This window comes from Polypterus senegalus, chromosome 16 (genome assembly GCF_016835505.1).
Source record: "Polypterus senegalus isolate Bchr_013 chromosome 16, ASM1683550v1, whole genome shotgun sequence".
Taxonomy (NCBI): Eukaryota; Metazoa; Chordata; class Cladistia; order Polypteriformes; family Polypteridae; genus Polypterus; species Polypterus senegalus.
The window spans coordinates 100742331-100760429 of record NC_053169.1 but is presented as its reverse complement, the minus strand read 5'-3'; the positions used below and the strand labels follow the sequence as shown (position 1 = coordinate 100760429).

General features: G+C 44.0%; 1 protein-coding gene across 1 annotated transcript; it reads right to left on the bottom strand.

Annotated features, from left to right (window-relative positions):
• Positions 1 to 14260: 14260 nt before the first annotated feature.
• LOC120516657 (thrombomodulin-like) lies at positions 14261 to 17481 on the bottom strand. The gene has a single exon (XM_039738504.1). The coding sequence runs from the start codon at positions 17443 to 17445 to the stop codon at positions 16408 to 16410; it is 1038 nt and encodes a 345-aa protein (XP_039594438.1). The 5' UTR covers positions 17446 to 17481; the 3' UTR covers positions 14261 to 16407.
• Positions 17482 to 18099: the final 618 nt, after the last annotated feature.

Here is an 18099-nt window from a genome sequence, read left to right as displayed (position 1 = left end):
CACTTACCTCCCGGATCCCGTCATTCCGAGGCCCCTGCCTCGGTGTGGCCTTCTGCGTCGCAACGCCGGCCGGGCTGTCCTTCCCGACAGCGTGACTCTTGGAGCCCGTTGCACTCAGGCAACGTCCAGTTTCCTTCCTCCGCAACCAGGGGAAACATGGCCATACAGCAGACCGGCGGCGGTCCATGGGGTGAACCGCTCCCGCGGGGTTATGCACGCACCGCTCCCACGGCGAGTGTGTGGGGTCCGCTGCTGCACCGGGCCGTCCACAGACAAATGTTTTTTCAATGCAGTTCCCCGTTTGCACCAGATGGAGCATCCTGCCGACTACGCCACTGTGGAACATGGCCCGGACACAAACAGACAGACATCATTTCTTCACCCAACACACTTTTATTTACAATATTATTTACAATATTTATGTTACGGGCACCCCCACTGCCTCAAGCACCGATCCCCCAAAGTCCAGGCCTCACAGTTCGATTGCCTTTCTCCTGGCCGCCTCCAGGCCTCTCTCCAGCTCGGTCCTTCTTCCACCCGACTTCCGCTACTGAATGAAGAGAGGCGGCCCCTTATATAGGAACCCGGATGGGCTCCAGCTGCTTCCCGGCATTCCTTCGCAGACACGCCCCAGTGTGGCGGAAGTGCCAGCTGCGCACCCGGAAGCCCTCCGGGTGTCCCCTGTCTTCTTCCCCCCAGCACTTCCTGGTGTGGCGGAAGTGCTGGGCTCCAGGTTTCTTCAGGCACTGGGGCGCCGCCTGGCGGTGGCCACGGGTCCATACAGGGTTGGGCTTTGAAGCCCTCTATCCCCAACACAACCAGGGCGGTCGCCCCCTCACGGTCTGGAGGAGGTACAAGCCCTCCTCTGGTCGTCCTGGGCGTCCCAGCTGGGCTCCACCCTCAGCCGGATGCCACAATCTCTTGAATTTGACGTTTCCTGGCACTGACTATGAATCTGGTTCACGTTACCATCTTCTCATCCTTTCGTTACTCCCAATAAGACTAGAGACTCTGTCTCATCACATGTCGAATTTGTCATCCTCTTCGATTATCATGACACTGATATTAACATAATGAAACCTGTTTATCCATTTTAAGGGATCCCTGTGGATCAGCCACAAGACAGGAAATTACTATCGAGTGGCCGTAAGAGTGAGTGTACCCTTTACAGTAATGGACTGAGGCTACTTTCATAACCATTCAGTGGAAAAATAGGCTCTGAAAATGGAAGGATCGATGGACATTATAGGGCATAAACGTGCTGCCAATCAGTGGCAGGGAGGAATTCAGATGGTTACTGCCAGTCCTCAATACAGTAGTTGTGCTAATGAACATGCAACACACCTCCACTCTCTGGTGACATGCTTACATACACAAAACATCTGTTTACACTTCAAATTGAAATTCTAAGAAATCAATAAGAAAACTCCAGAGAAAAACCAGGATGGGATTTGAGCCCAGGACCAGGAAGATGTTGACAGCAGTTCTAGCGATTGCTCCACTATCTCGCCCACGTTAAAGATAAGAGTGACTTCAGATGGCAAAGCCAACAAACATAAAGCATCTGAGGAAATCAGCTGGGAAGTAGTTAACCCTGAACTTGGCAGAAGTACCTGGCATAAGAGCCGCATTTTTTCTCGTGGCTAGTTAAAGAAGAAATCTCTTTTCTGATTTTGCTATTTGTCATTAAGGTTTTGTCGTCTCATGTCTGATATCCAGTATGAAATGTCTGACCGTCGTTAACCTTCTGAAAAAGGAGAGTAGCTACATATTGGGAAATCAGAATTATCAAGGAGATCAGCTCACATTCATCATGTTCATTTTTCACAAGCATCCAATGATTCTTATTTTTGGAAATTTTATGTTCTTGTGAATGAGCCATCAGATTAGCTCATGATGACCATGCTGTTTATGGTCAGTTATTGATACTTCCACCCTAGAATTGTGGAGGTGAAATTGCACAACAACAACTGAGTGTGTTCCACTGAGATCATTACAAATGTTGGTCTGTCACACCATGACACATCACTATTTTTAGTTTTTTACATTGGAAAAAGATGGTTGGCTGCTTTAGTTTAGTTCTTGGAGACATTTCACAAGCTTTGAAGGCCACTGGGTTTCAAATAATCTTGTTCCGTGACTGCCCCCCCACTCTATTTTCTACACCCCTCACCTCATAACCCCAGTCACTGAGAATGTTCACAGGGAAGGTCTATTAAATACATACTGGAACTAAGCATGGCCACTTCCATATTGGCTGAATAAATTCATTCTATCAGAAAACAGTTTGGTCCTCCAACCTCTGGTTCACCTCCAAGGGTATGCTGAATTCATTTTTAATATTCCTCACAGATGGTGACGGTGAAACTACCAGTTAGAGAAATGTTGTGCATGAAAGGACAGTGTGGGGTGGAGGTATCACTCTTGTAGAATATAGAGAACCGGTGATTACAACATCTGAAACAACGAGAAAGGTCACCAGGCCTTTCAGAATCATTTCTCCAAAATAGCGTCAAGTCAAAGTTTGAAGGTCCCTTAAGTCTTTCTCTCCACCATACTATTTGGTAACTTCCATGTATGAGTGGTCCCCTCGGTCAGGAAAAACTTGTTAACATTTGTGAAAAATTTACCCTTAACAGGATTCCAGCTGTTTTCATGGGTGGGCCATCTGCCCAGCTTAGATGGGAAGATAGGATAATAAATGGACTGGAAGGGAGCTGTGAAGTTCCCTGTCTCGACCAGGAGGTGGACATGTTAGGGACACTGGGGCACCAGGTTTACTGGCACTATTATCCCACATATAGAAGATAGAATACTCTTATCTGACTGGGAGGTCAACATAGCGGAAAGATGACCAGGATAGACAGGCATCCAGGCAGGGTTGGTTAGTGATCTCTTTCCTACTGGGGACTCTAGAAGAAATAAGGGACAGTGGAACATTACTTCCTAAACTCAGGTCATCACTGGGTTTTAGCATCCCTTATGTGGAGGCCCTGTTTGGACACCCACAGGACAGCATGGCAATTGTGGTTCCATAGGGCTGCCCTGTTCAGTTTCTTGTGGAACTTCACCTCAGAAAACTCAGAAAAAATCATTAAGTCAATGAGAAACGAGAAATTGAGTGGATTATAATAGTGCAGTGGTCTTTGAAGTGTCCCCAAAGTCTAGGAAAACATCTGGGAGCTGTGCTGGATCAATTATTTTGGCCAAAAATGTGACTTGCGCTGTTTGACAGCCATATTAACCATTGTGCCACTGTGCCTCCCTGAGAAAAAGTTAATAGAATTAAATATCAGAACAGTAACATTTATTGCAGAAAGTGGCAGACAGGAAGCATGAATTCTCCATGGATTTGCCCCCCATGGATTCAGTTGTGTTCACCAGTACACTTTGCTTTTTTTTTCCCCTAACACTTTTGCTTTCTCACTCACTGACAATGCTAAAGCAGGTGGACCCTTCACTCTTTCCTGTTTTCATCAGCAGCACAGCATTCTGGGTAATGTGATCGAAGGGGTCGGCTCACATATTTCACTCAGGTCACATACAAGTCCATACAAATACACAGACACATTTCCAGTTTCCTTCTGCGTGTGCATTTGGTGTTAAGATATTTCTACAAATTTTCTGTTAATTTTTAGCCCAGTACTAGAATTAGCATGATGTACTCATTATATACATCCAGCATTGGCTACTACAGTCCTATGATGAAGCATCATGGGGCTCTGGGAAAAAAAAAATTGTCTAAGCTGGCAAGGCAGCGAATTCCCAAGTAAATATTTGGCAAACAAGGTGACCGGTGAAACATGAAAAATACTTTGGCGAAATTCGATGATCAACACAACTGATAATGTATTAATAACCAAGATAATTTTTCACAAAATAATGTTAATATCTATGGTAAGTAAAAACAGTAGCCATAAAAATGTGCAAATTTTTCTGAAGACTTGTCTTCACTTTGTCATTACAGGTTATTGAGTACAGATTGATGGGCAAAAATGGCAAATTTCTCCATCTGAAATTAAATCTACAACACCGTAATGTGTGCAGAAAGTGAAGGGCTCAGTCCACTGTAATTTCATTAACACCCCCATATCCCAGAGTAGGAACATCAGGTTGATTGAGGATTTTGAATTACCAGCAAATCAGTCAGTGTGACTGTGAATGAGTAAGTGTGACATCTGTTAGAATTCCACCACACCCAGGGTGGTGTTCTCTTTTAACAAGTGTTGTAAAAGTTGGGGTCCCGCTTCTCCAAAATCTAAGCAAGGTGGAAAAATGGGGACTGACCACAGTGGCCTTCTAAGTGCAGAAGTGGGAAGCACTTGAACCCTAAACTGGACCCAAGGTGACGTGTAAGAACTGGAATGTAGTGACCAGTTTAAGTGTGGCCTATTAATAATTTGGGCTGGGATTCTAGAATTTGAGGCTGGAAAGTATGAGCTAATAAAGTGTGTTGTGTGCCAAAATGTAGCATTGCTATGCGTCCTGTTTGTGAGAAATAAAAAAACCAGGAGAGTTTGTCAAAAGCACAGAGAAGGTCTAGGAACATGGTGTACTCAACTTAGGAAAGAGGAGAAAAGCAGCGGGTAGTGGAGTCGTGCCCACACATTACTTGTAAAACGTTGAGTGAGTTGTATTAAAGCACTCATGGAAAAATTAAGCGAGCCTCGGGCGTATAAATAAAAATAATAGCAAGTAAAGTCCACTAATGAGATGTCAGAGTAGGAATTCATTGTGTTTGCGTCATCCACCTCTGTCCACAGACGTTCACACAATTATCTCATTTTGTATTCCCCTAAGTTCTTGAATCTAAGATGTGTTGGCTTTCTCTTTCCTTTGGGTGCCAAATGCATTCATCAGAGTCCTAAAGTGAGAAAGTACGTTCAAAAGCCTCAACGTTCACCTCTACTTGGAAAGAAACAGGAACTTTATTACAAAAGTGGTGCGGCTGCCAGCAATTATGAGTGACGTCAGGCAGCTATGACCTCTGGTGGTCCTCAGATGTCAAGGAAGCTCCTCTGCTCAATCAGCTGCATTTTTAACTGCCCTTCAAAACTCTTCTGTGGCTTTGAACGAATTACTAAAATCATTGTCAGGAGGTCTATGCCCACCCTGATGCCCCTGCAGTACATTGACCTCTCGAATTTAATAGGAGTCCCCTTTAACTCCCCGTGGCCTGCTATGTTCCTTTTGACCTGTGATGTCCGGTAGTCAGCTCTGGACAGTGTGTCTTCAAGAAAAGAATATTAAACCTGTTACATAATGAACACATGGTGCCACACTCTGGTACATTTGAAAGCTCTGCAGGCAGCCATGGCCCTCAATGGACTGAGTTTAGTAGGGAGAATCTAGAACATTCTTAATCCATTTCAAGGTTGAGGTGGCCAATGTCTATCTCAGCAGGATTGAGCAACAGGCCTGGTCAGGACACTAGCTCATCACAGGAACCCTCACTACTCAGACACACACACCCCATACTGAGGATGAGGGATTCTGCAGCATAAACGATTACATAAATGGCACGCCTTGGAGTCCATTGCATGCACAGAGGAGAGGGCGTAAAGGTCCGGAGTGTGCGCATTGATTGACTTACATAAACGATACCCCTCGTTGTAGATAGCGTGCATTCAGTACTATTAAACTTTGAGGACCCAAGCATGTGCCCCTTGAATTAACAAAACAGCACCCCTCAGTGTCCATAGTGCACTGGAGGATTCTGGAAAGTGTGCCGCTTGAGTTCTATAAACAATACCATTTGGTGTCCATTTAGCACATTCAGTCTTATTAGCCTTTGAAGACCTTGGTCTCCCTCGGCGTTCAGAACATGCGCCACTTGAATTAACAAAATGGTGCCCCTCTGTGTCAATCGTGCGTGAGGATGGGGGGATAGTGGGTGATTATGGAATGTCTGCCATTTCAGTGACGTAAAACAGGTCATTTGGTATCCACAGAGTACATTCAGTCTTATTAGACTTTGAGGATCCTGGTCTCCCTCGGTGTCCAGAGCATGTGCCCCTTGAGACAGCAAAATGGTGCCCCTCGGTGTCAATCATGCAGTGAGGATTAGTGGGTTATTCTGGAATGTGTGCCATTTCAGTGACATAAAACAGGTCATTTGGTATCGACAGAGTACTTTCAGTGTTATTAGACTTTGAGGACCCCGATCTCCCTCAGTATCCAGAACATGCGCCCCTTGAGTTAACAAAATGGCACCTCTCAGTGTCCATACCACAGAAGGGAGGGGTGAGGATTTCTGAGCACTAATCCCAGCCCTAACCTTCATAAACAGTGCACCTCAGTGTCCATATCACACCAGTGTGTGTGTGTATGTGTGTGTTTGAACCCTGTGATCGTCTGGCGTCTCGCCGAGGTTTAGTCCCCCATCTCACTCCCACTGCCCCCAGAGTGAACTCCCAGGTCTCTACGACCTTGTAATGGAAAAAGCAGAATCCAAAAAACGCATCTGGTCCTCTGTTTATGTGCATCCAATTTCACAACTGCCCCCCAGATGAATCATGAAGTGTCAGCAGACGTCTCATCTTCCTTCCCAACTCCATTAACTCATCCTTTAATATTTTCCAAAGAACGGCCTTACGCACTCCAAACCTGTCAAAAAGGATTTTAGAATTTTTTTTTCACATTTTATTATGAGTGTCTTCCCGACCCACAAAAGGAAAAAAACAAACCATTTCTACTCTGGACACACTTTGCGCATCATTCAACAACTTGGAGAGCAGACGCAAGCTGAGTAAGAACACCTCCACAGTCCTCATCATCTCAGCTAACGCAATGTTTCCTGTTTCGTTGCTCAAATCAGATACATTTTCATTTTGTACCTTGACTTAATTATTAGTCACCATACAGTCGATTCATGAATAATTAAGAATGTCAAACTCTGACTTAGCATTTAATGACTTACTCTGGAATGGAAGGTGATGTGTCCAGGAACGGCTGGTCTCCCTCCAGGTTTTTTTGTCTGTCATACGCTGCTGCAATCGGCTCTAACATCATCGATTACATTTGATTGGATCAGATTAGATTAGGTTAGGTTAGATTAGGTGGCACTTTATTTGTCCTCAGGGTTGAAGTCTTGCATCTATTACTTGGACTTCAGGATTTTAAGAAATGAATTGAATTTCAGAATGTATGGGAGATGTCAGTTAAAGAATTTAATTCTGATCTTCAGTGGAACTAATAGAACTCTGATGGGAAAATGAAAGCTCGCTGTTGTCTTTTGTCTGCAGATCCTGTATTCTGCTTCTTAGGTTGATTTACTCCATGATTTTCAACTTTTCTTCATGAGCAATATCACCTCACGCCTATGCGGGTTTACTCGAGATATGACAGTTCGCTCACTCCTCTAACATGCAAGTATGGTTTCCTCAAGTCTCTGCCTCACTCATTGTGCTTTATAATGAAGTGAAGTCACATCTTGGGTATGGTCCGTCCCGACACCTGATGCTGTTGGGATAGGTTCAGGGGGCTTGTGGCAAAAAATGGAAAAGTAAATGCAGAGAACTCATGGAAATAATTGATTCTCTACAACCACATGCAGGCATGGTGGCACAGTCACTGGTAGTGCTGCTGCCTAGGGGAATGGAGACTGGAGTGTGTGCTCTGGTGCTTCCCTGCATGGGGTTTGCATGTTCTCCATATGCAGATTAGGTGAGTTGGCAATGATACAATTAGCCCAAGGGTGTGTATGGTGTGTGTGTTTGTTGTGCAATGGACTGGCACCCCGTTTTTTGGGTTTGTTCCTGCCTTGTGCCATATGCTAGCTGGGATAGGCTCCAGCCCCCATCAGTACTTCATCTGGCCAGGAGACCCTTACCATAGATGAAGAACATAAGTGTAGAGGCATCTTGACTGGGGTAGCTGGCATTTCATTTTACCGCAATTGAAGGGCAGATGGAGGCTGCCTCTCCACATGTGTTCCCCCTGTATACCAGATGGTAGCATCTCTGTATTGAGATTTCCATGTGTGCGCCCACATGTACACTCGGGGTCAGGCATAAAAGGAGAAACTCCATCCCACCCAAAGAACCGGAGTTGAGAGAGGAGAAGGACAGAGCTCATCTGGGAGAAGTGCAGGAAGAAAATAAAAAAACAGTCTTCTGAAGGTGGGAGGGCTGTGGGTGCCGTCGTGGCTGAGGTCTGGGGTTCTGAGATGCCACCTAATGGACACACTCTCTATGTTATGACTTATTTAGCACCTGTCATACTGTATATCTAGCTTTCTTAATCTTTAGATAGTACCTTTAATCTATATAGAAATCTTTCGTGTTTATTAATTGACTTTCATATTTACTTGTGTATTCAATCTATCTAATGCTGACAACTACGCTATCTATCTAATCCTGCCAACTACGCTATCTATCTAATCCTGCCAACTACACTATCTGTCAATCTAATCCTGACAACTATGCTATCCATCTATCTGTCTATCTAATCCTGCCAACTACGCCATCTGTCTAGTGCCTTTTACATCTACAGTACAGGCCAAAAGTTTGGACACACCTCCTCATTCAATGTGTTTTCTTTATTTTCATGACCATTTCCAGCACTCCATCACTCTCTTTCTTGGTCAAATAGCCCTTACACAGCCTGGAGGTGCGTTTGGGGTCATTGTCCTGTTGAAAAATAAATGATCGTCCAACTAACCTGACTTCTGCACAACACAACTGCTGGTCCCAACCCCATTGATAAAGCAAGAAATTCCACTAAATAACCCTGATAAGGCACACCTGTGAAGTGAAAACCATTTCAGGCGACTTCCTGTTGAAGCTCATCGAGAGAATGCCAAGAGTGTGCAAAGCAGTAATCGGAGCAAAGGGTCGCTGTTTTGAAGAAACTAGAATATAAAACATGTTTTCAGTTATTTCACCTTTTTCTGTTAAGTACAGAACTCCACATGTGTTCATTCATAGTTTTGATGACTTCAGTGAGAATCTACCATGAAAGTAAAGAAAACACATTGAATGAGGACGTGTGTCCAAACTTTTGTCCTGTACTGTATATGTTTATCTGCTATATATAGCCTTTCAAATCTCTCTATCCATTATACAGTGCCTTTCATATCTGTCTCTTTATTTATTACGTAGTGTCTTTTATAAACATCTGCCTGTTATAGAATGAATTTCATATACATACAGAATATCGACCTCTCTCTCATTCCTTGCTTTTCATATCTGTCTCTTATATAATGCCTTTTATATTCATTTATTTACAGTATGTGTCTGTCACATTATACCTTCCACATCTATGTATTATATAGTGGATTATATATAATGCCTTTCATATCTATCTATCTATCTATCATGTTAGTTAACATGTGTCTGTGTATTACAGGCTCGGAGTTTCTGAATCAGCCAATAGACATCTGTAATAGAGACAAGTGGACATTTGTGGATGTCTATTCTTGTTTTTGTACTTTGAATTTACAGCACTTCATATTTGTTTGACTCCAGGTGTAACGGCCATCTTAGTTCCCAGCCTTGTTAGCTCACATGCATCGCGTTGTGTGAAGGTCTGAGATGGTGGGGTTTGGTCTTTGGGGTATTCTGTTTTAGTATCTGATTTTTTCCTGCTGTTATTATTCTTTGTATTAACTCAGCAGGATTCTTTGTGCATGAAAGGCTGCTTCTAGAATTTCCTTCCTGACTTTGCAGCACAAACTAAACGCAGATGCTGCCTCCCCTTCGTGATAAACGGTTCTAATTAAGTGGAGTTCGGTCAGGACAGGCGCCTCGCACTCATTGAACGTGCCGCGCTTGCCGTTGCCGTTTGCCCACTAGGGGGCTCCGCAGGCTGCTAAGCTCAGGCCTGGCGCCGCGCCGCACGTGGAGGTGTCGTCAAGAGCACAGAGTGGCCTGCTGAAGAAACACGCAACGCGTTCCCACAAGAGCTTATTAATTTGCTGTGACTTAACAGAACTTAAACAAATCAGCTCGCCTGATGTAATCCTCCCCCGTTTCAACGTGTTCCGTTATGCTCCATTGCAACAATGAAATGCGTGGCCCGGGGGTCTAACGTGTTTAAGCTTATACAGCAGTACGATACAATTACTCACAAATTAATCAAGAACGGCTTGACAAAACACTTTATTTTCTCAGTGCTCTGTGGTACAATTGCATGCTGATGAATTTCATAAACAGACGAGTGGCCAGGTAGCTAACTTATTCAGGGTTATAGTATGAATCAGAGAAGGAACTTACCTAAAACCTTGTCATTTTATATTGCGCCTTTCATAGTGGGAAACACTTCAAATCACTTCTACGTGTTCAAATGTTTTCCTGAAAAGACCAGTTAAGTGATTTGTTCAGGTTCATACCATGAAAAAGGGAACTGATCTGACAAACCTGTAAATATATAGTGCCTTTCATAATGAGATCCATTTTTAAGCCCTTTACTTCTGCTGAGATACAGCTGAGTCGATTACCTGTGCGTATTGATTCATCCACAGACGTGACAACTTTAGAAACTCATTCAGTGCCACACAGGGCTGAACTGGCTATCTTGTGATTTTATAGCGCCTTTCACAGTGAAAACCATCATTTCTATTGAAATATGACTGCATGCTCATTGTTAAAATGGGAAAAGTGATAGGGAAAATGATTGGGGTCACACCATGAAACGGGGAATCAAACCCTTTGGTTTTATATAGTGCCTTTCATAATAAAGAAAATGACAAATTAAGTGTTAAACGGTTCAATACAATTTTTTTTTCATAAAGAGATCAATAGCATGGTAGATAATGTGTTTGAGGTCACAGAGTTAATCAGAAAAGGCACTGAATTGACAACCTTGTAATTTTATATAGTGCCTTGCGTAATAAAGAAGCTTGACAAAACATGCATTAATTCCTTGCTATAATGTACAATTGTATACAAGCATTTTCCATAAATAAATAATTGGGTGGATAGATAATTTGCTAAGGGTCACAGAGTGAATCAAAAAATAATAATTTTGTCCTTTTATATAGTGCCTTTCATAATGAAGAAGTTACCATACACTTCATTAATTGATAACTATAAAGTACAATTACATATAATTCTGTTTCATAAAGAGATCTGTGGTTGTTAACTGGTTCAGGGTCACAGAGTGAATCAAAAAGCACAATAATAATATTATATATATAATATATATAGTGCCTTTCATAATGAAAAAGTTACCATACACTTCATTAATTGATAACTATAAAGTACAATTACATATAATTCTGTTTCATAAAGAGATCAGTGGCATGGTTGTTAACTAGTTCAGGGTCACAGAGTGAATCCGAATGGCACCAAACTAACAACCTTGTAATTTTGCCTTTCATAGTTAAAAAAAAAAGGTTCAAGTCTCTTTATTTTTATCTGTTCCTATTTTACAGTTTAAGTGATTTGTTCACGGTCATGCAGCGAAAGAGGGGATTGAACTGGCAGTTATATATAGTGCCTTTCATGGTGAGACCCAATCCAAAGCCATTTTGGTTACACAAACACGCGCACATTCAATGAGGAGTTGACAGGCTAAGTAATTTCTTCAGGGTCACCACAGTCATGGAAGTGACTGACGTGGCAGCCCTGTAATTTTATATAGCGCCTTTCATAATGAAAACAATGCTGCTGAACACATACATAGCCATATTTTATCTTGGTAAGTGAACCCTTCAGGGTGGCACAGGGTGAGATTCGACTGAAATGGCCTTTCATAGTGAAAACTAGACGGCGAACTTTACAAGACGTTTTGTTTTCTTTTTCTCGCCTTCTCTGTGCAATTGGAGCGCGGAAGATTTTCTTTTTCTGTATAACATAATGAGTTACGGAAAACACGTAGCCATCAAAGATCATCTTTTGTTTTCGTTTTTTAACAGTTTCAAACATTCACAAAACCCTTTACTAGCGCAGAGCTCCAGCTTGTGTATTTTTGCGTGGCCCGTTTACAGTCCGGCGCCTCGGCCAGTGAGCCCGCAGTTCAAATGGAGTCCACGTTGTCCCTGAAAACTCCAAGCATTTCACTGGACTTGAACCAGCGCCTCCCTCCCTAAACTTACCGCATACCCCATTTGTCAATGACGACCTCTGAATCCCCCCTTGCGTGAGGCTGATTTTAGCAAATGCTCTTCGTCATGGAGAAGATGAGAAATAAATGACACTAAAATTACATTCTTTGCATGGACTGCTCGATGCCAAAATCCACAACATGTCACTAAGCATTAAGAGCAAATGTGACTTCTAAGCAGGATACGCCATTGTCAGCTGCTGGGACACAGAGGAGGAGAGGGAGGAGGAAGATGAGGAGGTGGCCGCGCCCTCTTGAATGTCCCGTGAAGCTCCGCACGCCGTGCTCGGTCTCCAGATGCCTGCTCGCGGTAGATCAGCTGACGTGTCCCTTTGGCGTGTCCTCTGTTCGGCACAAGTGCAGTTAATTCTTAGGCATTATGGACGAGCGAAGGCGCCGGCGGAGTCCAAAGAATTGTTGGGGTGCCAGTCGGCTCAATCCGTTTGATCTGGCAACGTAAATATTCACAGGCGCACACATAACATTGACAAATTGACAGGTTTGCATGGGTCGGCTTCTCTAAATAGCTGAGCGCGATTGAACGGCTCAGTCTTGGGAAGCTCCATCTTGTGGCCAAATTAGGTCTAAAAACAGACGCCACCATCTGGGGATGCCAGGGGTTTTAGGGGACTTGCACTCATTGGGCATCTTCTCTGTGCTGTGGCTGAGAAAATACTGACAACACTGTTAGAGACAGCGCCCCCTGTTGTCCCAGAGTGGTACTGCTCTGATGAGCCGGGAAGTTCTCAAACAGCATAGTCAGTCAGTCAGTCAGTCATTATCCAACCCGCTATATCCTAACACAGGTCACGGGGGTCTGCTGGAGCCAATCCCAGCCAATACAGGGCGCCAGGCAGGAAAAAATCCCGGGCAGAGCACCAGCCCACCGCAGGACACACACACACCAAGCACACACTTGGGACAATTTAGAATCGCCTAACCTGCGTGTCTTTGGACTGTGGGAGGAAACCGGAGCACCCGGAGGAAACAGGGAGAACATGCAAACTCCACGCAGGGAGGACCTGGGAAGCCAACCCAGGTCTCCATACTGTGAGGCAGCATCGCTACCACTGCGCCGCCATGCTGTCCAGAGCATATTCAGTCTCCTGAAAAAGTAAGTCCACCCCATGGAGACCACTGACTTTTTCAGTATTTTAAAACAAGCAAAAATTAGATAGATAGAACTTCATTTGTACCCTTGGGAGGGAGATCTGGAATTTGGGTTTTTACAGAAGCTTGTTAAATGAGAAATAGATAGAGGAACTCATCTGGGGTACAGAGTTGAGGAGACCTTTAGATGACAAACAGAATGTTAAGTTATATAGTGCCCTGATGTGTGGAGTACAAGTCCAAGGAGGTTCTGCTTGTTTTATAACACACTGGTGAGGCCTCATCTGGAGTAATGGGTGCAGCTTTGGGCCCAAACAGACATAGCAGCACTAGAAGAGGTCCAGAGAAGAGCGACACAGGGTGAGTTATGAGGAAAGATGAAAAGAGCTGAGTCTTTAAAGGCGATGAAGAGGACACCTGACTGAAGTGTTTAAAATAATAATACATTTTAATTTATACAAGGCGCCTTTCTGAGAACTCAAGGACACTGAACAAACAAACAATAAATAAATAAAAAGACACACTATAAGCAACTTAAAACATCAGAAGAAACAGAAGATATAAAAATTAAAAGCAAACAAAGCCACTGTAATTATAAAGAAAAAGCCATTTTAAACAGAAGGGTTTTAAGTTTACATTTGAAGGTGGAAAATGATTTGATTTTTCTGAGCTCAGTAGGCAATGAATTCCAGAGCTTGGGAGCAGAACAACCAAATGCTGTGCTTCCCATGGTGGTTAAATGGGCGAGAGGGATGGTCAGGTGGATGGGGAAAGAGGATCTAAGGTTACGAGAGGGAATGGCAACATGGAGAAGGTCAGACAGATATGGAGGGGCGAGGTTATGAATGGCCTTAAATGTTAATAGCAGAATGTTAAACTCAATTTGAAACTTAATCGGGAGCCAACGAAGCTACTGCAAGACCAGAGTGATATGGTGAACAGACGAGGTTCAAGTGATAGATAGATAGATAGATAGATAGATAGATAGATAGATAGATAGATAGATAGATAGATAGATAGATAGATAGATAGATAGATAGATAGATAGATAGATAGATAGATAGATAGATAGATAGATAGATAGATAGATAGATAGATAGATAGATACTTTATTAATCCCAAGGTGAAATTCACAAGTAATGAGGTGAGCAGCAGGATTATGAAGAGTATCAGTCCAGTGGATGGAGACTGTGACTTTGAAAAGCACCCCAGACACATGGAATAAGTGAGCAAGTAACGTGGTGGTCAGCAGCAGTTTAGGGATCATCAAAACACGACTTGATGTTATCTTGGATAGGACTGCTGGGATTTGTTGGGCTGAATGGTCCGTTATCCTCTAAATCTTTTTAATGTACTATATGCCCTCCTATAAATCCAGAGGGTCTCCCACAGTTCCTGGTGGTTCATAGTGAATGCTCTCTGGAGTTGATGCGTTTCTGGCGTCTTTTGCTGTGAATTTTTGTTTTTCAACCTTCTGCTCTGTATTTTGATCTTCCTATTGGAATTTGTATTGAGACTTGTTGGATTTGGATTGCCTTTCTGTTGCAGGAAGTTCCATTTTGTCTTTGCGCTCCATGGAGTGCCATTGTTATTGGAGAACATTTTTTCCTTTAAGAATAAACCTTTTACTTTTATAAAGATTCGATGAGGTCCTTTTGGTGTCTAATCTGGGTTTTTGACAGGATTTCTCCCACGAGTGGGCATTTTTAGAAGTGCTTTTGGAATTCTTTGGGACTTGGGAATGTGCCCAAATTATGTACAACGTAATTGAGTGAGACGAAAACACAAATAGAGCCCAAGTGCATCTGCCATCCACAGGCAGCCTCCCATCTCAAGTCCGGTCCGGCTTGGTCTTTGTTACCCCCCCGGCCTTTGAGTGGAGTATTGAATCAGGCTGCATGACTGTCTCAAAATGGCTGCCCAGAGAGAGAGAGCAGTCTTCATTGTGGAGAAATTGCAAGAGAGATGGAGAGAGAGAAGGAAAAAGACCAGCTTTACCATTCTTATCACAAATTCTGAACCAATGGGGTGGCGTAGTACCAAACGGACCAATCATAAACAGCCATGCTTCTGACCAATCACACCTGCCATCCTGTCTAGCCAGTGCCTTTAGGTGGGGGGCTTATAGAATCCCCCTTTCCTGCCCCAGACCCCACTTGCAGAGCAGCAGTGGCACTCCTAAAGCTTGAAGGGAAGGAAATACTCAAAGAGAGCCGCTTCTTTCCTTTATTTGAATATTTCAAATACCTGGCACAACAGTTCTTGCTTGTACTCGTCCCTCCTGAAGTAAATCCTTACTTGTCTCAAGAGCATCCTGAATCAGCGCGGCTCATTCTAATTCAGACTTTAAGACCAACAGAGTGTGCTCTGGTTTAGTGTTCAAACACTACCAAATTACAAAAAGTATAACGTCCTTCCATCCATCATCCAACCCGCTATATCCTAACTACAGGGTCAAGGGGGTCTGCTGGAGCCAATCCCAGCCAACACAGGGCGCAAGGCAGGAAACAAACCCCGGGCAGGACGCCAGCCCACCACAAAAAGTATAACGTGTAAACTAAAATGGAAAACTGGAGACAAACCTGCTGGTTTTTACTGCCAGCCTTCCTGATAGACCACAACAACACAAACCTTCAGGAGATGGCGTCCAACCACATTAACTGCAGCCTGACACACATAATGTGATACACATTCCTGCCTGGAAATGAAATTTGTTCAGATAGTTGATCCATCATTCCCAACTCCCAATGCAGTGGATTGTTCCCATCCTAAAAAAATGGCTGGTCTTCCATCCTCATCTTTTGGTCGTTTATTGATTAGGTCCACCGATCCAAGGAAAAGAGCCACGCAGCATTTCCAGCAGGGAGCTCGCTGACAGAAACATCTCCCGAGTGGCTGTGACATTTCTAACACTTGGATGTGCAGTAGCAGGGAGCGATCCATCGTCGTTTTCATGATTAGATGGTGTACAGGAAAAGCCTTTAGAGCTGAGGCTGTAGCCATCATCACAACAGCCGCCTATGAGACCTCCATTGGTTTTGTAAGACTGTAGCCTGCAGAAGGTTGATATGAAGACATGCTCTCTTTCTCGGTTTCAATTACAAGTCCATCTGGGCAGTTCCAGAGTGTGTGGATTGAGATCCACCAGGTGTTTCTGGGTGTTGCACACTTTAATGAGACTCTTGATGACTTTCCTCGAACCTCTCAGAGCAGAAGCAGTTGTCACGCCTTATTAAATTAGGGCACTGGTGCTCACAAGGAGGAGATTTGTGCTCGATTTGGGTCTTCACACTCACCGCTGACCATCACAAATCCCCGCAGGCATGTGCATCGGAAACTGCCCGGCATGTTGACGCACACCTGACCAGGAGCGCAGATCGATTGCACCAGACACTCATCCTGGTCTCTACACCCCAATCCATCTTCATCCAGAAGATAACCTTCTCTGCACAAGCAAGTGTAGCTCTGCAGCCGGGAGACACACAGGTGCTCACAAGGATGGTCCCTGCATGGATCGGGCGTCTCACAGGTCACCTGGCTCCCCTCTAACTGTAGTCCTTCAGGGCACACGCACTTCGATTCACTTCCCTCCATTTCACAAATGTGGCTGCATCCGCTGTTTTCATGTTGGCTGTCGCAGGGACTTGTTTTCCATCCATTGATGTCACAGTACAACTGGTATCCAGTGGGTGACGTGATTGCTGTCATGCCAGGTGGCAGTTGAGCTGTGTCTGTCATCTGAAAACCTAAAGGTGTGTGGTAGGTAAGGGAGAATCCCTCCATCTCAGGGGCTCGGCAGGTTTCATTAAAGTTGTACTCACAGAGGAACCCATCGGCCGCCTCCAGACTTAAACTTTCTTCCCATAGCTGATCTTTGGAGACGGAGACACACCGCCAACCACATTCACTTGAGTCCTGTGCTCTCCACTGCGTATAGTCTGTAGCTTCTTCTCCAGTTACCCACTGGCACCCACATAGTGCTTTTGAAGGGTCACCACAGCGTTCAGCGGGCAGCTCCAGAACAATCCAGAAGCGACCCTTCAGTTTCTCCGTTAGGATTGAAAAGATGTCGCTGTGCACCGTCGATCGCACTGTCATCAGGTGGCCCCCTCGATGGCTGCAAGTGGCTTTTGCTGTGTGAAAATCAGCAACTCCCTGGTGTATTGTGTAGCACGTTTTAAGAGAACAGAAGCCCACTTCAGGACACTGATCATCATCTTGAGAAATGGAAAAAGAAAAGAAGAAGACAAAGACAATTCTGGTTGCACACCTCATATTTTCACAATTCATGACATGTAAAACAAAGCCTTTGGTCACTTTGTTCAAAGCCAAATACATCTGCTGGCACACCAAAAGAGAGAGAGTGAGAACTAATGAAGTCACCTCCTCTGAAAGGTTGCAGGCTGCACACCACTTTTGTAATTAACATGGAAGAGCTCGCAGGAGGACTGTGTGCTGCAGATTAGCAAAAAGTTTTGGAAGTCACTGCAGGGCCTTCTTTTTAGCCACCAACTTTTACTAAATTTGTAATTAACATGGAAGAGCTCGCTTAAGGAATTAATTTCAAGAACACTTGCCATACAATTTTCAGATTTCAATCAAAGTGAAGTCTGAACAGAAGTGATGTTGGACACAGATCTTCAAAAGTTAGTTTTGGAAGGTTACTGCAGGGCCTTCTTTTTAGCCACCAACTTTGACTCTTTGCCAAGGCGCTTGCCAAGAAATGAAATGCAGACTCACTTCAAGGACTGCCTTTCTTCTGGCGCAAATGTTAATGCCTAGAAAAGGCCTGATGCTTCGGCTGCAGACGTGCCTTCCATTAAAGCAGACTGGGCGGTGTCAGCAGTCCCTGGTTTAGGAAGTGGACGCCAATAGGACTTTCTAAATAGAAATGTGGTGTAATGGAGGAAAAGGATTGGAGATGTGAATGTCTTCGCTGACACA